This window comes from Rhinolophus sinicus, chromosome 14 (genome assembly GCF_057876585.1).
Source record: "Rhinolophus sinicus isolate RSI-liver-muscle chromosome 14, RSI-T2T, whole genome shotgun sequence".
NCBI lineage: Eukaryota > Metazoa > Chordata > Mammalia > Chiroptera > Rhinolophidae > Rhinolophus > Rhinolophus sinicus.
Genome location: NC_142514.1, coordinates 43,250,692 through 43,278,628, shown reverse-complemented (window position 1 = coordinate 43,278,628; position 27,937 = coordinate 43,250,692). Strand labels below are relative to the sequence as shown.

The following is a 27,937-nucleotide window of genomic DNA, read 5'->3' as shown; positions in this document are numbered from 1 at the left end:
GAAATAATGACTGAAAACTTCTCTACCTTGAAGAAAGAAATAGATATACAAGCGCAGGAAGTGCAGAGAGTCCCAAAAAAGATGAACACAAAGAGGCCCACACAAAGATACGTCATTATTAGAATGTCAAAGTTTAAAGACAAAGAACGAATCTTAAAAGCAGCAAGAGAAAAGCAGTTAGTTACCTACAAGGGAGCTCCCATATGATTGTCAGCTGATTCCTCAACAGAAACTTTGCAGGCCAGAAGGGATTGGCAGGAAATAATCAAAGTGATGAAAAGGAAGGACCTACAACAAAGATCACCCAGGAAAGCTATCATTTAAAATCAAAGGACAAGGAGCTTCCCAGAGAAGAAAAAACTACAGGAGTTCTTCACCACCAAACCAGTATTACAAGGAATGTTAGAGGGACTTCTTTAACCCAAAAACAAACAAACAAACAAACAAACATATGAAAAAGATGAATAATAAAATGGCAGTAATGACATATCTATCAAAAATTACTTTAAATGTAACTGGATTAAATATTCCACTCAAAAGGTAAGGTGGCTGTATAGATAAGAAAACAAGACCCTTATATATGCTGCCTACAAGAGACTCACTTAAGATCAAAAGACATACACAGACTGAAAGTAAAGGGATGGGAAAAAGATATTTTATGAAAATGGAAAGAAGCAAAAAAATCTGTGGTAGCAATACTTATACCAGACAAAATAGACTTTAAAACAAAGGCCATAACAAGTGACAAAGAAGGACCCAGTAATCCCACTTCTAGAAAATTATCCAAAGGAAACCCAAATGCTCTTCCATGGGACGTGTGCATCCATATGTTCATTGCAGCATTGTTTATAGTGGACAAGAAGAGGAGACAACTTGGGTGTCTGTCAATGGAAGAATGGATAAAGAATAGGTGGTACATCTGTACAGTGGAATATTGCTCGGCTATAAAAAGGGAATGGATTCTCACCATACGCTGCGGCATAGATGGACCTGGAAGGAATTGTGCTGTGTGGAGTATGTCAGACATCAAAAATAGATGTAATGTGATTTCTTTTATAAGTGGAATCTAAAGAACAAAATAAACAAACAAACAAAACAGAAACTCATAGATACAGAGTACAATTTGATGGTTGCCAGATGGGAGAGGGTTGGGGAATTAGTGAAAAAGAGGAAGGGATTAAGAAATAGAAATTGGTGTTACAAAGTAGTCATGAGTATGAGTATACAGCATAAGGAATACAGTCAATAATATTTTAATAACTATGTATAATGTCAGTTGGGTGTTAGATGAAAGGGGTTTGGAGGATGGTAAAAAATGTGAAGGCATTAATAAATATAAATTGGAAGTTACAGAATAGTCTTGGGGAGGTAAATTAAAGCATAGGGAATATAGTCAATAATATGGTAATAACATGTACAGTGCTAGGTGGGTACTAGACTAGTCAAGGTGATCACTTCTTAAGTTACATAAATGTCTAACCACTATGCTGTACACCTGAAATTAATATAAAATAATATTGAATGTCAACTGTAACTGAAAAATTACAAAAGGGGGGAAAGTTGAAGCAGAATAAGAGGTTCCAATTTCCAGGTAAAAAAGAAATAACTCATGAGGATGTAATATTCAACATGGGAAATACAGTCAATAATATTGTGATGGGGAGGTACAGTGTCAGATAGTTGCTGGACTTATGGTGGTCACTTCTCTTTAGGTATATAAATGTTTAATAACTACTATGTGTACCTGAAACTAATATAATATTGTATGTTATATATATATATATATATATATATATATATATATATATATATATATATATATATATATATTTAATCCTTTAAAAAATAAAGACATTATTGATTTTAAATCCTGGTCATCAGTTTGGCTTCCAAGGCCTGAGGACATGCTATATGTCAGACCCTGTGTAAGGTGCTGTGGCCAGAGCCTCACATGAGTTTCTGTACTCAGTATGTCATATGTCATGCATTAGGTTGGTGCAAAAGTAATTGTGGCTTAAAAGGTTAAAAATAATTGCAAAAACCATGATTACTTTTGCACCAACCTAATAGAATCTAGTAGAAAACAGAAACAAACCAATCTGAAGGATCCATCTTTTGTTCTACCTGCAGGACAGCCTTTTAACCCTCATTTCAAGATCAACAGTGCAGTTTCCAACATTATTTGCTCCATCACCTTTGGGGAGCGCTTCGAGTACCAGGATGATCAGTTCCAAGAAATGCTGAGGTTGCTGGATGAAGTCTTATGTCTGGAGATGTCAATTTGCTGCCATGTAAGCGATTCTCTTTTTAAATCTTTGTTAAGGACTTTGGGGCTAATGTCAGACACAGATGGGTTTATTTAAGCTAAAATATAAATTTTTAAACCTGACTTCAACATAAACTTATCTAAAATCAGTCTGTGATGATATTGTTAAATATTTGTGACAATGACATGCACTTAGGAACCGATGTTTTATTTTAAAAGAGTAATAGTGTCATTGCCTTTGAGTCTCTCCTCTCCACGTCCCTCCCGAAACCAGCCATCTCCCTCCTCCCTCAGAAGTACTTGCGTGTGCCTGGCTTCGCCCTTGGCAGGTTGTTTTGAGATTCAACTGTGTTACTGTCTCTTTTGGAAAATTCTGATTGCATTCCATTTTATGACTGTGTCACTCTTTGTTACTCTGTTCTCTGCTGATGGACACCTGGGTGCTTTCCAGGTTTTAGATGTTAGGAATAAAGCTGCCACAAACATTGTAGTACAACTGTTCCTGTGGATACATCCACTCATTTCTCCTACATATAGGTATATTCCAGGACATTAAAGATGCCTAAAGATTCTCAAAGTTACAGTATTTACATGCCCATCAACAGGATATAATCAACCTCCTAATCTGGTAGGATAAAGACATTTAGCCTTCAAATCTCATCCCTCACTTGGTGGGCCCTGCACTCCATTTTTGTCCTTCAAGGACTGTGAGTCTGTCAAAAACTGTTCAGCTACTTAGTCTGTCAGCCAATTTTCTGGATTTGGAAGATTCTTCTAGGGAAAAACCAGCCTCAAATGTTGAGGGACCTCTCTGGTGTCCAGAAGTGGATTTATTATTATTTATTCCCAGCTAGCATCATTGCCTGGAGGTTATGGAGCCATCATACCAAATGGATAAAGAAGTCAGCATGACTCCTGGCACATGAAAAGGGCATAATGAATATGAGCTATTATTATTACTGTAGAAGTTATTTATGAATTCCTTGTTCTCACTTCTAGTCATGGGGTCCCCAATTCAGTGATTCTGTTTTCCTCCTTTCTATTAAGACAGAACACGGGGAGTCCTGAGAGTTCAGTGGGTCCCCAGCTGACATTCCCCAGGGAAAAGAAATTCCTGGAAGAGTAAGAAGGGGCAGTATCTGGTAGAAAACAGCCAGATACTGTTAGAGAAAATATATTCCAAAACTACTGTATTTCACAAAAAATGTTTTATCCACATGGAGACTACACCTCAGTGAGGGCAGACAAACACACACACACACACACACACACACACACACACACACATTTAACAAATATATATGATAATTATTTACATATGTACATATATTATGTATTTTACATATGTTACACATGTATAACATATACTATATCACTCACGTGCACACAATAATTGCCATGAAGGAAATAAAACAGAATAAAGGAATGGGAATTGGTGACAGTGTTTCTGCCTCTTATAGGATCATCAGGTATGACCATTCCAAGTAGACGTTTCAGCAGCACTTTAATGAAGTGAGGGGCTGGGATTATACAGATTTCAGAGGAAGAACATTCCAGGTGGAAGGAATAGCAAATGCAAAGGCCTAAACAGGACTATCCTTCATGTCATCGCAGAGGCCAATGGGGCAGGACTGGAGAAAGTAAGATGGCAGGAAGTGACAGCAAAGGATGAGACAGGTGTTTGCAGGGGCCAGCTCAGGTAGAGCTTATATGCTCAGAGAATGATGTAGAAGTTTAAGTGTGTCATGGAAAGTCATTGAAGAACTAAGAGCCAGAAAGTGAAATGATCTGATTAAACTGTTAAATGATCATTCTGGAAGTTCTATGGAATGGAATTAGAAAAACTGTTGGAGGGGGTGGCCAGATGGCTCAGTTTGTTAGAGCATGAGCTCTCAATAATAAGGTTGCCGGTTCAATTCCCCCGCACGGGATGGTGGGCTGCGCCCCCTACAACTAAAGATTGAAAACGGCCACTGGACTTGGAGCTGAGCTGCGCCCTCCACAACTAGATTGAAGGACAATGACCTGGAGCTGATGGGCCCCACAGGAAAAACACACTGTACTCCAATATTCCCCAATTAAAAAACAAGAAAAGTTAAAAACAAACAAAACCTGTTGGAGGCTGTTATAGCATCCAAGTAAGAAATGGTGGTTTGTACTACGATGACAAACCAGTTGGGGTGGTGTCAGGTGGTCTGAAACTGGATATATTTTGGACGGAGGGCTGAAATGCTTTGCTGGAGGGATGAGACTGATGAGAAGAGTGAAGATCTAAGTGTAAACAAAGAAAAGCAAGAACGAGAACACTGGGGTTGTCTGAAAAAGTGGAAAACTGACAACATGTTGTTTCCATGATTGTTTTGTTTTTTTCAATTAGCTCAATAATGTCTTTCCACGGATAATGAAATTCATCCCTGGACCACACAAAACAGTCTTAGTCAAATGGGAGAAACTAAAATTGTTTATTGCCCGTGTGATTGAAAACCACAGGAGAGACTGGGATTCTGAAAAACCAAGGGATTTTATTGATGCATACCTCAATGAAATGGAAAAGGTAAGGAAAACAAAGTTGTTTATTGTGTTTTGTTCTTAAAGAACAAATGGGGGGGAGGGGGAAGTATATATACTAGTTTCCTATTGATGCTGTAATAAATTAACTTAGTGATTCACAACAACACAAATTTATTGTCTTATAGCTCCAAAGGTCAAAAGTCTGAAACCAATTGGATGGGGCTAAAGTCAAAGGGTTGGCAGGGCTGGCTCCTTGGAAAGCTCTAGAGGAGAATCTGTTTCCTTGACTTTTCCAGCTTCTAGACCCTGCCTATATTGCTTGGCTCATGGCTCCTTCCTACATCGTCAAAGCTATCAATGCAGCATCTTCTCTGCTACCATCCTGACATCTTCCCTTACTGCCCTCTTGCCTCCTGTGATTCTCTTGGGCCCACTGGGTTATCCAGGATAATCTAACCATATCAAGGTCTTTACCTTAATCATATCTATAAAGTCCCTTTTCCTTATGAGATAACACTCACAGGTTCCAGTAATTAGACATGGACATCTTTGTGGGTCATTATCAGCCTACCCCAGGGGAATAGATACAGAGGCAGTGTTTCATAGAGAGTAAGAGGACCATTAAGTCAGGATGGATGCGGTAATTAGAAATACAGACAGGGGTTCGGTGGCATTTGGCTTGAGGCCTTGGGAATGCCCAAACACTGCCTTTTCATCTTCTATTCTCTACCCTACACGCATAGCTGAAGGAGCTATATGAAAAAAGGAAAGATAAGAACTGAGCCTCAGAGCACCATTCCATTATTAGTTGGACCTGTGCCCAGTGACCTACCCCTTCCCTCAGTCCCCAGTGCAGAACCCAAGTAAAGCTGAGTCGGATGCGAGAGCTAATCCTCAGTGCCTAAGTGGGACCCCACATCATCCACTTCCCAACAGTATTGGAAAGAAACGAGAAAAAGCCAAATTGGATGTGTAGCTTTGAACGCACCAACCCCTCTGATTAATACGCATCATTGCATTAATGTCATAGTTTTTGACTCATCACACTATCTGTTCCTACTGTGGAAGTTGGCAGAATGGTGGATTTCTTTCCCATCTCCTGTCTTATTTCAGCTTATTGGCACAATATTAACAGAAGCATTGACTTCTCCTCAGAGGAGGAGACTTCACTTGCTATGTGGTGTGCAGGTATGGGACCACACATGGAGGGAATGCTGAGAAATTGAAGCTTTCAGAGGAAGTGGTGAACATGATGAAATGCCATGAGGATTAGTTAATAGAATTAGAAAGATTCCACCGAGAAGGAAAAGACTAACTGAGAGATGTATAAATTACTGTACATAAGAGGATTTCAGTTTATTCCTTCTAGTATCAGTGTAAATATTTGAAGAGTATTTGCTATGTGCCTTTTGCATCTCACATGATTCCTAATGTCATCTTCATGGCTGTGTTTTGTTATTACTATTTATAACACAGCAAACTGATGCACAGAGAGGTTAAGTGACTTGCCCTGGGTCATAGAGAGAGTGAGTTGTGTGGCTAATATTGGAACCCAAGTCTGTCTCTCCACTCATAGCCTCTCTTTCCACTTACAGATAGCTTCTCCCAAATTATACACATAAATAATAGTTGTCTTGATTTTTACCCACCCAAACTAATGACAGCTTCCAGCAGTTGGGCAGGATGATGCTAATAATGATATTGCTGTAATAAGACCCTGCCCCATGAGGAGACCGAGGGAAAGCCATTTCTCCTGGGGATCTTCCCTTCCACATGAAGCCTCTGCGTGTTGTGGCAACTGAGAACCCTCTGACTAAACTAATAAACGTGGTGCTTTCTAGCATGCAGACAATCCTACTTCAAGCTTCAATGACGAAAACCTCATCGTCAGTACCCTGGACCTGTTCTTTGCTGGAACGGAGACAACTTCGACAACACTGCGCTGGGGTCTGCTTTACATGGCTCTCTACCCAGAAATCCAAGGTGAGCATGTCAGGGAGTAAGTAGGCCTGGGCCAGGACACAATAGTGCCTCCTGGAATACGCTGCCCCAAAGTTGGGGGCAAAAGATAGCATGGTAGAATGGGAAGATAGGTAGGAGGCAATATGGACTCAGAATGGCAGGCTCTTCAATTTCTCTATCAGGATTGTGATGGATCCATGTAATACAAATATAACAGAGACCCTGCCATCAGGAAACTCAGTCTAGTGGGGAACTGGTGAAGGTAATTGACATTGTGGTGAGTTCCAGGAAAGAGTTATATTCTCAAATGAAATCTGGTTCTAGGGGAAGTTAGACGTCGATCGTACAAAACAAGAAAGGAAGGAAGGAAGGAAGGAAGGAAGGAAGGAAGGAAGGAAGGAAGGAAGGAAGGAAGGAAGGAAGGAAGGAAGGAAGGAAGGAAGGAAGGAAGGAAGGAAGGAAGGAAGGAAGGAAGGAAGGAAGGAAGGAAGGAAGGAAGGAAGGAAGGAAGGAAGGAAAGAAAGAAAGAAGGAAAGAAGGGAAATATGGTCCTAGCCTTCCCTTCTTTTAATTAATGTCGTCCATTGCCATGTGGATAAAGTTCAGACTCTTTGGTCTGTTATAACACAGGATGTGCCTCTCTGCCTTAGCAGCCTCAAGTCCGCCTCCCTACATGGTTGCTTCACTAAATTACACGTCATTTTCTTTGCACAGTCTTTATTTATGCCTCTGTATCATCACACCTGTTCTTCCATCTACAAGAATGTATTTCCCTAATTTCTCTACATCATAAATGACTAGCTAGCTCTGTTTGGAGAATCTACTAAATACTCCCCCTCATAACTTGTTTCCCCACTTGTGTAAGAAATTACAAGCATTTTTTTCCTCTAAAGATGACCTAATGCACCTCCATTATTGTCCTTATCTCACATTATTTATATGTCTTCTCCTCAGATTGCATGTCTTCCCCACTCAATGACTGTGACTGTTATAATTATTTTTCTCTCTCCAGGTCACAGAACAGTTTGAGTATAGGAGAGATCAGATCTGTTACAATACAGTTTTTTAAACTGTGTGTAACAATTTATTAAAAGGATATAAAATCAACTTACTGGATCTTTTTTCCTAAAAATAAAATAAAATAGAAAAGATCAGAAACCTTCCCATGTAGTAAGGATAAGTTTCTTCATGAAAAAAAAAAAAAAAAAAAAAAATATATATATATATATATATATATATATATATATATATATATATATATGTATATATATATATTCTAAGAATGTATATACATATATATTCGAAATATATATATATATATATATATACACATATATTCTGTGTCATGATGTAAAATGCCTTTGTAACTGTGAATTACATTTTTAAAACAGTTTAAAAGCTGCCTAGTTAGGATATAGACTTGATTCTACAACAGAATCTCTAAAATAATAATGGCTTAAGGTGATAAAAGTTTACACCCATGGTCATAGCAATATTATTCACAAGAGCCAAGAGGTGGAAGTAATCCAAGTGGCCACTGATGGATGAGCAGATAAACAAAATGTGGGGTATATTGGAATGTCATTCAGCCTTAAAAAGGAAGGAAATTCTGATACATGCTACAATTAATGAACCTTTCAGACATTATGTTAAGTTAAATAATCCAGTCACAAAGACATGAACACTGTATGATTCCACTTATATGCATAGTACCAAGAGCACTCAAATTCATAGAAACAGATAGTGGAATGGTAGTTGCCAGAGGCTGGGGAAAATGGGGAGTCATTGTTACTGAATATAGCATTACTGTTTTGCATAATAAAAAAGTTCTGGAGATTGCTTACATAATAATGTGAATATACTTAACACTATTAAACGGTACACTTAAAAATGATTAAGATGATATATTTTATGTTATGCATATTCTACCACTATTTTAATTTTTAAATGGACTGTAAAAGTAATAAGAGAGAAATTTATTTCACTCTCAGATGAAAACTTTAAAGTGGACTCTGCAGAGCCATTTGGGTTCCAAGCTCTTTCCAATGTTTTTCTGTTGTGTCTAAAATGATGCCACTCTCAAGATGGCTCCACCCTACAGCTGCTTTTCCACCAATAAGAAGGGAAGAAGTAGAAGGCAGCATATATCCTTCCTTAAGGGCATATTGCAAGTATTAAACATCCCTCCTACATACATTCTATTGTTCAGAACTCAGTCACATAGTCACATTTAGTCACAAAAAATGTGGGAAATTAGTCTTTGGCTGGGAAGCCAGGTATCCAGTTAAAATCTCTATTACTATAGAAAAAGGAAAAAACAGAGATTGAGAAACAATTAACAGCTTCTATCATTTGTTGGGTGCTCACCTATATCAGTTCACATAAATCTCAAAATATCCTTAAGATAAAGGTAGATTTAGCCTCAGATAATAAGAAGAGGAAACTGAGGATCAAAGATTTTAAGTAACGTAGAACAGTAATTGGTCAGAGCAAATGTGTGCAACCAGAATTGTCTTACAGCAGGGCCTGCTTTCCAGTCTTATATTTCCTTGAGAAACAAGAGTCCAGAAAGCCTACTCTAATTTTAGCCATTCTGATTCTGGTTATTCCATTCCTTAGCGTAACCAGGCTCAAGGAAAGTTGTGGCATAATCGATTAATAGAACTTTCTCTTCTTTTCCAGAAAAAGTACAAGCTGAGATCGACACAGTGATTGGCCGGTCACAGCCGCCGAGCATGGCTGCTCGAGAGTCCATGCCCTACACCAATGCCGTTATCCATGAGGTGCAGAGAATGGGAAATATCATCCCCTTGAACGTGCCCAGGGAAGTGACAGTTGACACCACCCTGGCTGGATACCACCTCCGCAAGGTAATTAGGGACTCCCTGCCTCAGATCTTCAAGTGCATCTTTTTAAATGACAGGAATCTGAACTTGAAAAGTGACATTGTATTCTTGCCCTGGGGAATCACTTAAGTGGGGAGCGAGTTATGTTATACCCGATTTAATACTAGTTTTTTCCCCCTTGTGTGGCCTTAGAGATATTGATAGTTATTATGGAGGAGAAGGGGGATTCTCAGGTTAAATACATTTAGGCAAAGATTGACTTTTCTTTGCTGTAGAATTTCTCACTGTTGTTTTTGTTATATAATGTGTACTGTGAATCTTTGTGGAGATACAGCTGGCAGCAGTTCATAGTCAGACTTTGTCATCGAATCTTACTCTATGCCTTATTAGAGCATCTCACAGGACTAGGGACTTGCCAGATTTACTTTGGGAAATTCTGCCTCACAATCCTGGGCTCGTAGCATAATACAATACGAAGGGACAGTTGAGACCACCTGAGCCAACGTCACATCAGTGCTCGTATTTCTAACACACTATCCCCACAGGCATTTGTCCAGCTTTTACTTACAGCCCTGTTTTGGGACTGTCTCATAAGAGAAACCAATCCAAGTGTGTGCAAAATTAATTATTAGAAAAGAAGAGAACAGAACCAACACTTATATAAGCAATAATTATGTGCCATGGACTACATAGGTTCTTTCAAAATGTCTTAATTAGTCCTCAGAATAATTCTGATTCTTATTTTCTAGACTGAGAAATCAAGGCTCAGAGCAATTCACCTTGTGTGAGATTTCTCAACTACAAAGTGACAAGAGTTGAGTTCCAGAACCAGATATGTTCTCATTCCCAGGCTCATCTTTTTTTGTACTAAACCATGTTCTCTATACAGGAGTTAATTTACTTTGACTTAAGAGTCTTCTTGCAATTGTTTTCAGTTGGTCCCTGTTAAATTCTGTCTCCTCACAAAGGAAAATTGTGATCTCACTCAGCCTACCCATGTTAGGATTTCAGCAGGCAGTTCTCCCCCGCCCCCTAGCGTCCTCTCTGCGCACTGCACATTTACAGTTCCTTTGCTTTCTCACCACGTTGTGGGTCCATTCCAGCTTGTGTGTGTTTCATTATGTGTGTCCTACCTGGAGACGATCTCAAGAGGCTTGAACCTGAGGAGCTTGCCCACTGGATACTCCTTGGTCACTGTCCCTGCAGAGTCAAGAACAGCAGCTATTCCTACAGCTGCTGCTACATTCACTATTTTCTAATTGATTGACTGTTGTAGGTGAAGGCTAAGGTTTAAATTATTTCACAAATGCTGTTGGCAATTTTCTATCAATTCATTGAAGTCCAGAGAACCAGCGCAGCTCAACATACTCATTCTACCACCGATTTTTAATGTCAACTTTACTAACAATCCTGGGAACTCAGAGATCTAACTGAGTATGTTGTAAAGGCTAAGAGCCATGGTTTTAATGTCAAATAGACCTGGTGGAAATAATGGCCCTGTCTCTTCCCATTACGTAACTCAGGGCACATTATTAACCTCTAGGAGGTTCAATTTCTTTATTTGTAAAATACATGTAAACCTACCTCACAGGTGGAAGTAAAGTGAGGTCCAGTATGTAGTACATTTAATCTAATGCTTAGTATAGAAAGAGCTTAAAATAGCAGTGATTATTCTTTATTAATTCAACAAATGATCATTAAACACCTGAAATGCTCAGGTCTGGGAAAACAACCAAGAGGAAAATTATTATGCAAGTACATGCATAGAAACCATGATAACTGTTCAAGGGAAAAAATTCACTGGTTTCCATAAAGAGGAAGGCTGGCTGAATGGGTAGTAAGAGCAGGAGTGGTCAGAGAAGCCTTTGAAAGGAAGTCATGTTGGAACTGAGGATAACAGAATAATTAAGAGTTAGCTCAGTGACAAAGTGGGGAGGAAAGACATTCCAGAAACTGGAAACATTTAAAAAGACATGGGATAAATGGAACACAGTATGTTTGAGAAACTGAAAGCAGGCCAAGGTAATAGGAGAGAGAGTGCAGGCAGAGAGCATGTGGCCCGAACAGGGGTCAGGCAATGGATCGCTCACCTCAGAGTGATGAGAAGCTATTGAAGGGTATCTATCCAGTTCCAGTTGTAGGTAGATGGGTAGATGCGTGTGACATGATTAAAGGATGTTCAAAGTAACTCTGCTTTCAGAGTGTGGAGCAGATTGAAAGGGGAAAGAGAAGCTCTGAGGCATAGTTAGCCAGCTATGATAGGAGTACAGGCAAGCAAGGTTGGTAGCCTGGACTAAGACGGCAACAGTGCACACAGAATGGAGGTGACAGAATCAAAAGAAATTTCAAGTAAATTGACCAGCCTCACTGAAGGATCAGATGAGGCACAATAAGGGGAAGGCAGGCTTTCAGGAGGACTCTTGGGGTTCTTTCTGTATGCTTTCATGACAGTGATTCCTTTTACTGGGCACCTGATTCTATTATTAAACCTCTTCTGCAGTGAAGTAGACATTGGAGGGAAGAGAATGGGAGAAACAGAATGAGCCATCTTTTACCTTGGTAGAGCTGCCATAGTTATCACTTCACTGAGCAAAGGGGTTGATTTCGGTGCAGTACTGACTGGCAGGCTGTTATGTTCTTCTCTCGTTGATGCACACGTGCCCCTCCCAAGTCCTGCACTTACTTGTCCCTGTGGACAAGATCCATACGGCAGTGAAGAGGAACCACATTTCCCTAGTAAAATTCCCAGCAGGCGATTCCAGTGCATCATTGCAAGTTATCCCATGGCAAAGAGCGGGGTCATGGGCGGGGTGACTGTCTGAGAAGACTGTGGGTTGGGAAGAGGGGATGTGGTCAGGTCAGGCCCAGGCTTGGGAACAGGGGACTTCCATCCCTTTGCAGAGGTGTGTTGTGAGGGGAAGCCTTGACTGAGTCTTTTCTGCCTTCTCCAGGGGACCATAATCCTGACCAACCTGACTGCACTGCACAGGGACCCCACAGAGTGGGCCACCCCTGACACATTCAATCCGGAGCATTTTCTGGAGAATGGACAGTTTAAGAAAAGGGAAGCCTTTCTGCCTTTCTCAATAGGTAAGTTGCGAAGGATGAGTGTGTGAGTCCAGAGTCGCACTCTCAGCCCTTCCTGCTCTTCTCCCTGCGGTCTTTTGCCTTAGTTGAACCATCTCCGGATAGCCCTGCCCAGCGTGACTCCCTGTGTCTGTGGTTGCACCACAGGACTCCCTGGTCAGCGTTGCTTCAGGCTGCCCTGACTTCTCAGCCCTCACTGGCCTCTGATTTCAGCTTCACTTTGTTCTGTCCCCCAGGACACTGGGGACAGATACTCAGACCTCCCCTCTTGCTCAGAGGGAAGGCTGGGCACTAGTCGTCTTTAGAGAATCTTTAAATGTCCCAAGTTCTTTTCAAGGGCCACCCATTCACTCAGAACTTGAGACAATTTATAATAAGGGGATGAGGGGGGTCAAGGAAAGGGGCTGCTTGCTTATCATGGGCAGCAGGAGCGACTCTGATTACCGCAGCTTGACAGTATAAACACTCCCAGAAGAAGTCCTTTTGCCTTTTCTAATTTTAATTAGCTTTTAGAATCTAGTTAATGCATTTACATGGTAGACAACTCAATAGTGCAAAAGAGGATGCTATAAAAACTCTCACGTTTCCAAAATAGCCAGTTCCAAAAGGATGTTTACTTAAAACATTGTCAAATGAAAAACAAAAATTCTGAATATATTTGTTAGTATTGAAAAAGGTATGTTTCATAGATTATTTCAAGTAATTTCCTAATTCTTCAGTTCTATAAATATTTCTGAGTATCTATTATGTGCCAAGTATTTAGCACTGAGGATATGACAACAAATCAAGCAGGAAAAAAACAAACCAGTTTCCATGCAGCATGTTCTTGTGTAAACTTACAAGGTTAAAATTGCTATCACCACTTTAAAGGTAATGAAAGTGAGGTTTTGAGGTCTTAACCATGGCATTTTTACATCTCTTATTGTCTTTTTTTATACTTTTCTTTTTCACATGTTTTTCTTTTTGCATTGAATATGTATTATTTAGGGAGAAAATAGGTCAATACACATGCAAGAGAGATGGTGGTAGTGACCAATGTGGGGTACTGCAGTCCAAGTGGGGTGAGAAAGAATTCGACAGGGAGGGGATGGCAGAAGCCTAAAGTGGGTGTCAGAGCATGATCAAGATGAGGTGAAGTCTGCACAGGGTGCTTGTGACGGCGAAGGGAGATAAGTTATAAACGGGATGCTGATCCAAGAGAAACATCAAAGATAGTGGGAGGAAGATACAAATAGAGAAAGGGAGCTAATAGAATGAACTCTGTTTTGTTGGGTTGGAATCGGGGTGATGGATATGAACTCTGTTTTTTAATTGGTAGGCAGGTAGATAGATGTAGAAATAAATATATGGAGATCTGACAATTAAGGTCATGAACTCATCCTAGAAAAAGTGCTACATACCTCATTACTGAATATCACACGGTCACCTTCAAAGTACTCCCCCTTGGGAAGCTATGCACCGATGCCAGTGCTTAGTTAACCCTTCAAAGCAATTTTGGAACTTTTTTCTGGAATGGCCAGCAGAGCTGTCGTTGTATTACACTTAATGCAATGAATGTCTTCAAAATGTCTTCCTTTCAATATTTCTTTCATCTTTGGGTAAAGAAAGAAGTCATTGGGGGCCAGATCAGGTGAGTAGGGAGGGTGTTCCAATACAGTTATTTGTTTGCTGGCTAAAAACTCCCTCACAGACAGTGCCATGTGAGCTGGTGCATTGTCGTGATGCAAGAGCCATGAATTAGCAAAAAGTTCAGGTCGTCTAACTTTTTCATGCAGCCTTTTCAGCACCTCCAAATAGTAAACTTGGTTACTTGTCAAGTTGGTACAAATTCATAATGAATAATCCCTCTGATATCAAAAAAAGGTTAGTAATATCGTTGCAACAATTTCGCAAACTTGTCAGACCTTGTAAATGTAAATGTGGGTGTGTATATACTCACATTACATACACACATGGGTTTCCTAGCTCTACCCACTGAGATGTCCTGAGAGCAACACCACCTTGATACCAATGAGCATCTCTAATGTCCAGATCATGGTTTCCAGATTCATTAGCCACTTAAAGGAACCAGGACTTCTGTGGAAAATGGCTGATTCCAGGCTGAGGAAGAGAAAGCATAAAATGAGCCTGGAATATATATTTTGTGTCCAAAAGTAAGGAAATACCAGCTTGAAAGGGCCTTTACTAGCCAAATATGGAATAGCTTGAGCATCAAGGCAAATAATAACAGACTTAAACCCTTTGAATAAAAATAGGAATGTGTGAATTCATACTGATATAAATAAATGAGTGAATAAATAAAATGGAGAGAGAAAGAATTTCCTTTTCAGGAATGCTAACTAAGAAATGTGGAGGGAATGATGACATTTTCTTTCTTTTTTATTTTTTATTTTGAAAGGTTTTTTTGTTTATTGCTTGCCTGTCTTTATTATATTCAGTGTAGTTATAAGCCTATTCAGATTTATTATTTCTTTATGATATCAGTCTTGGTAAGGTGGATGTTTCTAGGAATTTATCCATTTCTTCAAGATTGTCCAACTTACTGACATATAATTGTTCATGGCAATATCTTATAATCCTTTTTATTTCTGTGACATCAGTTGTCATGTCTCTCTTTCCTTTCTAATTTTATCTATTTGATTCATCTCTGTTTTTTCCCTAGTTAGTCTACTTAAGAGTTTGTTAATTTTTGTTATCTGGACAAAAAAACAAACAACAACAACAAAGAAAGCCTTTTTTTTTTCAATTGTTTTTCTAGTTTGTATTTCATTTATCTCTGCTGTAATCTTTATTCTTCCCTTTCTTTTGCTGACTTTGGGTTTAGTTTTTTTTTTTTTTTTCTTTTTCTAGTTCCTTTTGGTGTGAAGTTAGGATATTGATTTCAGTACCTTATTGTTTTTTAATGCAAGCATTTACCATTATTAACGTCCCTCTTAGTATTGCTTGTACTGCATCCCCTAAGTTTTGATATGTTGTGTTTCCATTTTAATTTGTCTCCAAATATTTTCTACATTTTCTTGTGATTTCTTCTTTGACCCATTGATTATTTAAGAATACATTGTTTAATTTCCACTTGTTTGTCAATTTTCCTGTTTATCTTCTGCTATTGATCTCCAGTTTCATTCCATTGTGTATACATGCAATTTTGAAAGAAGTTTGATAATACTAGTCAAGAACATTTCTACCATTTCAAATGGCTTGTAGAAGTCGTATATATTAGCAATAGAATCAATATCTGCAATAACCTGGAGCTATCACTTCAAGGCCAAAACTTTATAAAACATATAGATACCAGAATTTCTTTAAAAAACTAAACCAGAAGTAAATGGCTTAAAAGTCAAGCCATTTCATGAGTGTTTTTTTTACTCACTATAAACATTTATAAAATATAATTGGAATTATTTTTTGAAAACACATCCAAATACTGCAACAAAACATAAAAAATACTCTCCAGAGACAAATGCAAGCAAATATTGTGCTGTGACTACAGTGCCACTAGCCATATATGGCTATTGAACACTTGAAATGTAATTAGTACAACCAAGGAACTGATTAGTAATGTAATTTAATTTTAATTTGAATGGCTACATGTGCCTAATGACTATTATATTATACAGTGCAACTCTAGAACAAAAGAAGTAATAGACCCTCATTATTCTATGCTGATTGATCACATTTAAGTTAGAGAATTCAGTCTGTGGCAGCGAGAGATGTGGAAGGAGGCATGTTGTAGATATAGACAAACGTCAGTGCATTTAACAAAGAGTAATGGTAAGAAGACTCTCAGGTTGGTGCAAAAGTAGTTGCAGTTTTTGCAATTATTTTTAACCTTTTAAGCTGCAATTACTTTTGCATCAACCCAATAGACACTTTACCCTGTTAGAACTAAGTTAAAGGAATTTGTGGTGACACTGGTGGCAAAATGATAACTCATATAAAGCTCTTAGGAGTGCAATGATTGGGAAAAAATCAGATTTATTTTGAAAGTTTCCTAAAGGAAGAATTAGAACCAATGGGTAGCTTCTTTCAAGGAAGAGATTTCTAACATATGTTCCCAATCCTGAGCTATATGGCCTGGCCTTTGTACTGATGTTATAGCATTATAATTTCATTTCCTCTCACTAAGAAAGTCATGAATCGGCAGCCATTAGAGTAATAACTAATTTGGCCAAGAAATAGCAATGGAGGCTACCATGTTTACCTGAAAATGACACCTAGTCGGAACATTAGCTCTAATGCATCTTTTGAAGCGATAATATAAGACAGGGTCTTGTATTATATAAGACCCGGTGTTATGTAATATTGAAATAAGACTGGGTCTTAAATTAATTTTTGCTCCAAAAGACGCATTAGAGCTGATGGTCCAGCTAGGTCTCATTTTCAGTGAAACACAGTAATTCAATGAGGAATGGTCTATTAACATACTCTCGAGTAGTATTTATTAGTTGCAAAGAGAAAAAACAATTGTACAGGGGAGAATGTCATAGACACATCTGTAAGTAAGTGATCAAAGTTAACTTCACCAATAATGGAAACAACCAAAATCATGTACCACCTGATAGGGTGAAATGAGAAGAGCACAGCCTCACTCTGGCGATATTCCCGCTGGAAATGCATGATCTCATGACCTGAATCTAATCCAGGGAAACATGAGAGACATTTACCAAATAATTGGTCTGTCATCTTCAAAAATGCCAGTCATGAAAGTTGAGAATTGCTTTGCATGACAGCCTAATATAATCAGATACTAAACTGGATCATTTTATAATAAAGGACATTATTGGGACAACTGGCAAAACCTGATTGGGCTCTGAGACGATGGTGATGATTTCCTGATTTGACAGTTATATTCTGGTTATGTTGGAGAATGTCTTTGATTCAGGGAATTCATACTGAAATTTCCTGGGTGCTGTATAGGCAATATATACACAAATGACTCTGGAAAAATTGATTTTCTATAGTATTCTTGCAAGTTGTCTGTACTTTTGAAAAGATTTTAGAATAAAAAGCATGATATGGAAAGTATCATAGTAAAGGAGTGTAATATACACAAAGCTATTTTAGTAATGCTACAACCAAAAAGGCATTTTTAAAGGTAGTCTTTTCAATTGTATTCTTCTTCTTTTTTTTTTATAATTAACCAGATGAAGTTAAGGATATGCTATTTTATAGCTAAAATGTTTATGATTATCCAGAAGATGTATCAAAATACTTTGTTTTGCTATATGCATTCTTTGTATTCAGTGTGTAGCTCCCACAATACATAAAATAAAGTTCCCAGCTTAAACACACCCATTTCCACTAATCCCTAGGGTGGTAACTTCATTTGCCCCGAATCGCATGGCTATGAAGTGGGAGGAGTTGAACTGCATCTCTGACCTTCTGCCTCCAGCTCTGGACTCATACACCTGGGGTGGCATGTGGTTAGGACAGGGCCAAGCATGGGCCTCGGCCTGAAGGCTCCAGTCTGGGGCCCACACATCACAAGCCAAGGCCCTGTTGGGGGAAGGACCGCCATGTATAAGGAGGGAGGCTGAAGCAGTTCCTATGTGGAGCCCACCCGTGTCAGTGAGACCCCCAATCATTGAGGAGGGAAACGTGACATAGGGGAAAGATGCCTTGTGCTTCAGAAGCCCTGCTCTGACATCTACTGGCTTCATTTTTGGACAGTTTTTTTTCAGCAATTGAAAAAACAACAGAGAATTTTGTTTTCTGCTTTTGTCATTGTTTGCTAATTGATTTCTGAAAGCCTGTAGGCTAGACAGCCTTTCTAGGTCAACCCTGGCCTCCTACTTCTATTGTCTACATGCTGCCCCTTCATCCCGATGCCTCACCTGTCTGACCTCTGAAGGCACTGGAGTTTGTGAGTCTGGACTAATGTTTATGCTTAAACCAGGTGGCTGTCAGATTGAAAGCCCCATGGCCTAGCAGGCCCTCCTCTGTTCAGATTTTGAAGACGTAGAAGATTTCAATCAGGGCTGGGCATCGGCACCAGCTGGGAAGATAACTTGTCTTATGTTCTTGTCTTTCAGGAAGGCGGGCATGCCTTGGAGAACAGTTGGCAAAGACTGAGCTGTTTATTTTCTTCACTTCCCTTTTGCAAAAATTTACCTTTAAGCCCCCCCATGATGAGAAGCTGACCCTGAAATCCAGAATGGGCATCACCATCTCCCCAGCCAGCCACCGCATCTGTGCTATTCCTCGGGCATGAAGTGTTGAGGAAGCAGAGGGGAAAGGAAAGCAAGAAGAGTCGGCATGTCCTCCCTTTGAAGGCACGGCGCCTGCTCAGAAGTGAGGGAACAGAATTGAAGTAGCTCTGAGGAAGATTGTAGGCATTGGACTCAGAGAACCTGTATCCACATCCACTTTGTTATCTCCTACACTGTAGCCTTGAGCAAATCATGTATCTTGTGATTTACCTTTTCATCCAGGAGATGAAAAGAAGATAATGATTCCTTCTGGAAAGGAAGAATTGCTGTGAGAATCACAGAAAATAATGGGCTTTATGTGATTTGGAAACCATAAAGCACATCATAAAATTGATCGCTGTAATCTGCCTCCTTCTTGCTTCTTTCCTCAGACATCAATTTACCTCTGGCCTGTTGAAGTGGCTCAGGTCAAAGTCATGCCAAACGGTTGATAAGAGTTGGAAGCGGTCACTGGTGGGGCCGTCACCGAAGTTTGCTATCAATACTCACTCTTGGTAGCACTCAACAAGCTTTATCTTGCTTCTTCCTCGGAATGGCCCTCTGGGAAGTCAGCATGGCAGATGTTGTTCCTTATTTATAGGCAGGCTTTTGAGGAAGAAGCAGTTTGTATGGTTTCCCTAAGGAAATCCTACCTTGGTCTTGGAACCAGGGCCGAGCAGAGTGTTGCCAGAAGATTGTCAGCTTTTGGGTGGCACTTATTACCAGCTTAAACTCAGCAGGGTCCTGGTAGAGTATTTTATAGCAGGGAGCCAGAAATGCCAGACTCCAACTCTGTCCCCCAGCATGTAGTCTTCTGGGAGAGTCGAGAGTACATCTGGAAGAACTACCTGGAAGATTTCCTATAGCCTGGAAGAAGAAGAGGAAGTGAGTACTTTCTTTGTAAACTGCTGGGAAGTTGCATCTGTAGAAATCACCCTAAATTATATTACTAGAATAAAATAAATCACAACAGATTTTGAACTTCCCATCTAACTGGGATCTTGTCTTTCATTTCTTTTTCTTTTTCCCCAATCAAATCACCCAAGTAGGAGATTAAGAAATTGGCCAAAATACTTGACGTAATGTATTTACAATCATTTGTAAAATGAAGGGCTTTGTTGACGTCATCTCTGAGTCCCATTCCTGCTCTGCTACACATTTTCCATGATTCTAGATGGGCAGGCCTTCACCCATTGCTTGTGGAATAAATGTAAAGCCACTGGGCACTCATCCTAACCTAACCTGTGCAACGGGACCCAAAGCCAAGAGAGTCATAACCACAATTAATCAGAATCCTTGAGGGAGTAGATAACTGGGAGTAGCTGAATTTTCTGGCAATGTGAAATGCCTTTTTTTTTTTTACCTCAAAGCTCATTGGAAACATTTTAAAATATCAGCTCTAGTCCTGCCCAAGCATTAATATAAAGATTATATTATCTGACTTTTTAACGCTCTTATTTCCACACTAGTTTAGAAGCTCCAGGGCCCCTTACACTGTTCCTTTGCATCAGTGTCTAACACATAGTGTGCACGCATATGACATTTTCTGTGGCATCATTGCCAAGGCACAAATTCTACCCAAAAGCCATCCAGGCTGTGAATATTCTCTCCACCGCTGTCCAGCAAAGAGACACAGACACACGCATGCTGCAGTGTAAATTTAAAATCAGGTCAGGGATCAGAGGATTTATAGGCAAAGAAGAAGCAGGGCACACAGAGCAGCCCGAGCTCATATGGAAATATGCCTGGGCCAGGCACGGCTGGCCTGCATGCAAACAGACCACCTCAGAATGCACTCCATAGCTGCAGAGAGGAGGCAGGGGTTGGCCAGGTGACCAAGTAACTAGGACAGTTTCCTGGGTGAGAAAGCCACTTTGTTAGAATAGGGAATTGCAGAGCTCTAACTTGGAGTTAATCTGATCTCGCCTTGGACTAACTCCAGTCTGCTGAGCCAGCCTGTTGCTGAGCTACCAAGAGAGAAGTGGGAGGGCATTGGGGGTGAGGGCATTCCAGGCACATCCAGTTTTGTATCTCCTCAATTCCTTACTGTGATTTTGAGCAAGAATCTAGCAAGCTTCCGTCTTCTTTCTCTAAAACATGAGTATGGGGGTATAAACTTCACTCTGTGATGGTGAGGATAAAATTCACAAACATGGAATCTTGTCCGTATAGCACATTGATGGCATGGGACCTAGCTGGACTGTCAGCTCTAATGTGTCTTTTGGAGCAAAAATTAATGTAATAATATAATATAATGTAATATAATACAATATAACATATACAATGTAATGTAATAAAATAATATAATATAATATAATACCGATCTTATATTAATTTTTTGCTCCAAAAGACGCCTTAGAGCTGATTGTCCAACTAGGTCTTATTTTCAGGGAAATATGGTAGTATTATATACACAAATAGTATTTTCAACTCAATTATTTCTTGAGCACATACCATGAGCCAGACATACAATGATTAACAAGGAGAGGAACAGCGCTGTCCCTCCGCAGAGCTAGTGCCAGTGGCAGTGGGGATGAGGGAGAGGGGGTTATAACCATGCAAATAAGTTACAACAGTGGTTGCCACTGGGTCTTGGGTACCAAAGGAAAAATTTCTCAAATATATGCAGCCCCATAACATCTTTCATTATTTTCATCACTGCATAACAACCTTCATGCGGAGGGAGGGATATGTGTTGATACGTCCCCAGGTTGACTCCCTCCTCCACCTCACCTCTTGCAAACCAGAGTAATACACTGTGCCCTGGATTCTCTCCATGTTATCCTGTTTTTCTTAATGTCACAAAATGTCCTTACTTTGCCTTCATTTTTGAAGAAAAATTTCACCAGTTATAGAACTCTACGTTAGCAGCTTCTTGCTTTTAGCACTTCGAAGATGTCATCCCATTGTTTTCTTCCTTACATTGTTTCTGATGAAAAGCCCACAACTTCTAATCTGTCATTAAGACATCCATTATTATTTTTTTTTACTTCATGTATTTTATTTTTTCACTCTACAAGTACCAATTGTTTCATATTTTTAGGACTTGTATTTCTCAAATATTTTCATGTGGCCCTTTAAATAGATTAATGTGTTTATAATATCCATTTAAAGTTTTTGTCTGATAATTTCATCATCTCTGCCATTTTTGTATCTGGTCCTATTAACTTCTTTTTCTCTTGGTCATGGGCCACATATTTCCACTTGTTCATATGCTTAGTGACTATGGATTGACTATGTAAAATTTCATTGTGGACTGTTTGAATTATGTTGTCTTCCTTTAAAGATGGTTGAGTTTTGTTTCACGAAGCAGTTAATTTACCTGTAGGACACCTTGATCCTTTTGAGTCTTGTTTTAAAGCTGTGTTAGAGTCGATCCCGAATACGTTTCATTCTAGGGCTCCTAAAGAGTGACCTTTCTGGGCCTCTCCTGAAGTGGTCAACATGATCTCTGCACTCTGTTTGGAATTCAAATAATTCCCACCATGTAAAAGATATGCCAGTCATTAGGCTGATGACTCTCTGGTAGTTCTTTTATCCTCAGTAGATATTCTTTCCCAGACTCATGGAGTCTCATCCTACACAGACACAGTTTAGTATTTGACAGATCTCTCTGAGAATCTGTAGAATTCTTTCTTGGTATAACTTCCTTCTTTCCGGTTTTTGCGGTACCAATTCTGACTATGTCAATTGCCCAAAATTCCAAACTATACTTTCTCATCTTTGCAAGATGAGGCTACTGTGTTCTGATTTTTCCTCCTTCCTGTGATGGGTTCAAGTAAATGCCCTAGGCAGAAAGAGAGCTTTTTACAGGTCATCAAATTTGTTCTTTTCTCTTGAGGATCACAGTTCTGAACTCTTAGTTTTCCAACACCTGAAAACTTATTTTAGTTACTTTGCCAATTTTTCTGGTTATTTATAACAGAAGGGCTACTCCAATATCAGTTACACTCAGATAATAAAATATAAATTTCATCACCCTGTTTAGTTTTTATGGAATTTAAGATTGACTGAGAACAAAATTCATTGGCCAAATTGGCCAAAATAATGCCCCTCACTGCATTTACACCCCATTCAGTGTAATGTTACAACTTCTTCCCTCAAGAGATGGAAATCAATTTACATTTCTCTCTACTTTGGGCTGGATTGCTGATCAGTTTTGGCCAATAGAATGTGATGAAATGGATTTTCTGAGCTAGAGTTCAAGAGACCTTGCATGCTTCTGCCTGTTTTTTTTTTTTAACTCTGCTACCACCACTTACACAAGCCGATGTTACCCTGATGGATGATGAGAAATCAGGCCCTCATTATTCTTGTCAAATTGCCCTAGATGACAGCTGGCCAACTACCAGAGCTGTGCATAAGACCAGCTGAGACGAGCTGGACCCAATCATATCCAACAGCTGAATGCAAATGCGTGAATGATCGTAGCTCAAACAAGAACAGCACAGCTGAATCCCTAAGTTATCAACCTTACATTTGTGAGGTGAATGAATGATTATTGTTTTCATAAAATACATTTTGAGGTGTATTGTTACATAAAAAATAGCTAACTAATACATTCTTTGAGAGCAGGAATAGTAACTGTCTTGTTCAGTATCAAGAACAGTACCTGCAACATGGTAGTTTTCAATAAATAAATATGGTAGAATCATTTTGTGTTGCTGCTAGCTTGGACCTATTGACCAAAATCAGACCTCTGCCACTACTCCTCTGTTCTTGTCACCTCATTCCAATGTCCTATTTCTTAGTCCTCATGCCAAATTCTGTTATATCCTTTCTGGAACACAGTGTAGGAGTACAGGCTTGTTCTTACATCACTGTTCCATTTCCCAGCTGGCTTTCTGGAATAAGGCCACCTATTCCATTTCTCCATGCTTATTCCTCAATAGGCTGATGGATTATTTCCAGTCAAGATGGAGGAGTAGGTAAATGCTGTGCTCACCTCCTCTCAGTACACATCAATTACAACTAAACCACAGGACAACCATTACTGAGAATCTCCTTAAATCTAGCTGAACAAAAGCCCTACAACTACAAATATACAGAAGTCACCTAGAGACTGGCAGGCTCAGGGACAGAGATGCAGAACGGGCTGGTCCCACACTTGCATGTGTCCATTAAAAATCAGGAGGTATATCTCAGTTGTGGAGGTCCCTCCCTGAGGATAAAGTGATCCCAGCCTCTCCCCAGTGCAGGGTTTCAGTGCTGGGGAGAGAAGTCCTCATAACTTGTGGATGTGAAAACCATCGGCGATTGTGGCTGAGTGAGACAGAGGGCAGCTGCACTGCCAGGCGCTCATCTTAAAGATTCCACTCAAGGACATACCTGCAGACAGACTCATTTGCTCAGAGCTCCAGCACCGGGGCAGCCACTCAAAAAGCACAAGGGACATATGGGGAGGAATTGAATTGTCTAGCTGCAGGGTGAGGGCTAGAGGGGCAGTTTTCTCCCATACAGAGGGCCTGGCAGAAGCCATTGTTTCTTTGTTAAGCCTTCCCCCTCCAGGCATGCAGATGCAGGCAGAAACCATATCAGAGTCTCCATCAAACTCATTATCACCTTTCCTCTGCCTTGCCCTAGTGATTCCCTGAGACCATGCCACACCCAACATTCAGGCACACCCAGGCCACTTCCAGTAGCTTTCCCATCTAAATGGCTTGCCTCAGTTCATGCTGTGGACTTTCCTAAAATCTCTCAATGCTTCACAAAACCCAAACAAGGAACATCTGGCTTCTGCATGTCCTGTACCTCTATCGGAGCACCCCTAAGCCCCACACTAATGACCTCTCAAATTATATTTTACACTTATATAAAAATACATGTTACATATAAAATACACAAATATAACTTTAATATGTATATTACACAAAGGTATAGTGTGCTTGGCATATAATAAATTAAGTAGTTGTAACACTGTTATTGTTATTTCAAACAAAGCATCCAGTTATGCTGTTGTGCCATTGAAGAGCTTATTTCTACACCATTTTTTCCTGGATATTTAATCTTTTGCTCACTGGGTTCACAGAGCAATAAATCCTTCTCCTTATTGACTACTGGATCATTATAAAATTTTTAGCAGGGCTGGCACACTGTGAAACCTCAGGATGTCATCACTGGTAGTTTGGTAAACAGCACTCTCTGGAGCTCTGTGTACAGCCATGTGTGGGCTTGCTCCTCAGCCGCGCATATGATAATTTCTGTGATCTGAAACCTGCTCAACTCTTCAAAAGCACTTATTTTGCCAAACTACTGAACTCCTATCAATTCTCTAGAGAGGATACGTCCTTTATCATCAAATGTCTTTATTGAAGTTATTTTTCCTGCAAGAAATGTCTAATTACATCTGGCAGACCTAACTTTAAAGTCAAATCAATGACATTTTCTTGACTCTCCCAGCCAATTAGTTATTCCCTGCTCCAGTCTCTGAGAATTTTATTCAAAAATTTCAATTTCTTACTTCCATATAATTTCCCAATTATTCTGAGCTTTTCAGAGGCAATTGTGTTTTGCTTATATAGGCTCAGTACCTGAGAGTTTTGATGCACAGCTGATGCTCACTAAATGGTCATTGAACCTATGGGTTGGGAGTGAGTATCTAAGTAATTAAGGCAGAGTAGAAATATTAATGCTTCAATGTCTCACAAATTTCTGTTGCAATAACCCTTCTACCTCTATACAACTGATTTCACATTCTGAAAAATGTGGACTTCAAACATTGTTTTCAGAGGTTCTTTCTACTTCCAAAAACCTGACTTTTAGAGAGAAAAACTACTAAAATGACAAAGTAAGAACCTCCCAAAATTTACTCCTCCATAAAAGCTCTGAGAAGACTAGCAAAAGTTGTCAAAATCAACATTCTTAGAATTCTGGCAATTAACTGAAGTCTTGCAACAATCTGAGCATCTGTTTAAGAAAAAAAACAAAAAACACATTTGGATGTCAGTAAGAAAAGAGCTCTGTGGCATTTCATTATAGCCAGAGCACTCTTGAAATCTTAGAAAAATACATTTGGCGGACTCATACTTACCATTTTCAAAGCATACTACACATTTCTGGTCAAGATTGTGAAGTAAATGCAGGGATCACCTCCTTTCAGAACCACATGAATTAGAACCCAACCTCAAAACAACTATCACTGAGACTCACCTGAAGTCTAGCTATAACAAAGCCCTATGACTAAGAACATACAGAAGCAGCCACCTCGAAATTGGTATGAGGGGCAGAGATGCAGAACAGACTGGTCCCATACCCGTGTGTGACCATTAAAAACCAGGAGGGATATATCGGCAGGAGAGGTATCCACCTGAGGAGCGAGGAGTCCTAGCCCCTCCCCAGACCAGGGTTTCTGTACCAAGAAGAAAAGCTATAACTTTTGGCTATAAAAATTAGCAGCTATTGTGGCTGAGTGAGACAGAGGGCGGCTGCGCTTTCAGGCGCATTGTGCACAGACTTACCCACTGACGAACTCACTTGCTCTGAGCTCTAGTATTGGGACCGCAGCTCAAAAGGCAAAAGGCACCAGGGACATATGAGGAGGAACTGAATTGTTTAGCTGCAGGGTGAGGGGAAGAAGAGCAGTTTCTCCCAAAATGAGGAGCAGGTGGAAGCCATTGCTGCTTTATTGAGCCCTCCCCTTCCTGCGTGCACACGCACGCAGACGCATACAAACTCTATATCTGAGTCTCTGTGAAACTGGCTATCACCTTGCCTTTGCCCCGCCCTAATGATTCCCTGAGACCACACCCTACCCAAATTTCAGGCACAACCTAGCCACTTCCAGGGGCTTTTCCATAGAAACAGCCTGCCTTGGCTCATGCTGAAGAATTTCCTAAAATCTCTCAAAGGTCCACAAAACCCAAACAAGCAGCATCTGGCTTCCGAGTATCCCTTACCTCTGGCGGAGCAGCCCTAAGCTCAGCACCAGTGGCAACCAGCCTTCGTTCACAGATTGGCCTGTCAAGGCACCTCCCAAGCACAGCACAGGTGGCAGCCATCTCAGCATTGCTTTGGGGCTCATGCCAGTTGGCAATGGGCAGGGCACAGGCTGCACCTGAACTTGGTTGAAGGGGGTCCCCTCCCAGGAGTTCTTGTACAGTCAGGCCCAGTGGCCAGTTTGAACCAAGCTAGAGTATCACCCAGCTGCCTCTGGGGAAGACACACCCAAACAGCAGACTGGGTGGGCATCAGAGAGAGCCCCATGAAATTGGACCCTGTTCTGTAAGGTCAGCCCCAGCACAATAGCTTCTCCACTGTGACAGCCAGTCCTCACAACGAATTAGCCTGAGGGTCAATCCCTCCCACTGAATTGCAAATAGCAATCAAGTCTCAACTACAACAGGAGGGCACATACAACCCACAAAAAGGACACACGTGGAGCACCTAGCTCTGGAGAGGTGAGTAGGTAGACTGCAGCACTGGGTCCCACAGGACACTACATAAGGCCACTCTACTCAGACCAGAAAGCACAGCAGCCCGACAGAGAAACAAACACAGGGAGGCAGCCAAAATGGGGAAACAAAGAAACATTTCCCAAATAAACCAACAGAGCAAAGCTCCAGACAAAGAACTAAACAAAATGGAGACAAACATTCAACCAGTGGCAGAGTTCCAAACATCGGATAGAAGGATGCCCAATGATCTCAAGGAGAACTTCAACAAAGAGATAGGAAACATTAAAAAGGAGCTAGAAAATATAAAAAAGAATGAGTCAAAAGTAATGAATACAATAATGAAAATGAAAACTACATTAGAGGGAATTAACACATTAGTTGAAGCAGATGATCCAATCAGCGATTTAGAATGGAAGGTATAGCAGAAATACCCAACAGAACAGAAAGAAGAAAAAAAGGAGATTTCAAGGGGTCTCTGGGACAACCTCAGTGTAGCAACATTCGCATCTTAAGGTTACCCGAAAAACAGAGAGAGCAAAGAATTTAAAACTTATTTAAAGAAATAATGACTGAAAACTTCCCTAACCTGAAGAAATAAATATACAAGCCCAGGCAGTGCAGAGAGTCACAAATAAGATGAACCCAAAGAGGCTTACACCAAGACACATCATAATTAAAATGCCA

The 27,937-nt window shown here is 40.1% G+C and overlaps 1 protein-coding gene across 1 annotated transcript in view; it reads left to right on the top strand.

Moving 5' to 3' along the window:
• CYP2J2 (cytochrome P450 family 2 subfamily J member 2) overlaps positions 1-19,213 on the top strand; it is a 33,122-nt gene extending 13,909 nt beyond the window's left edge. Inside the window, exons 4-9 of the mRNA XM_074334800.2 lie at positions 2,131-2,291; positions 4,644-4,820; positions 6,619-6,760; positions 9,422-9,609; positions 12,537-12,675; positions 18,705-19,213. Of these exons, the coding sequence (XP_074190901.1) occupies positions 2,131-2,291; positions 4,644-4,820; positions 6,619-6,760; positions 9,422-9,609; positions 12,537-12,675; positions 18,705-18,883 (986 nt within the window). The 3' untranslated portion in view covers positions 18,884-19,213. The remainder of the gene's footprint in view (positions 1-2,130; positions 2,292-4,643; positions 4,821-6,618; positions 6,761-9,421; positions 9,610-12,536; positions 12,676-18,704) is intronic.
• The last annotated feature ends 8,724 nt before the right edge of the window (positions 19,214-27,937 follow it).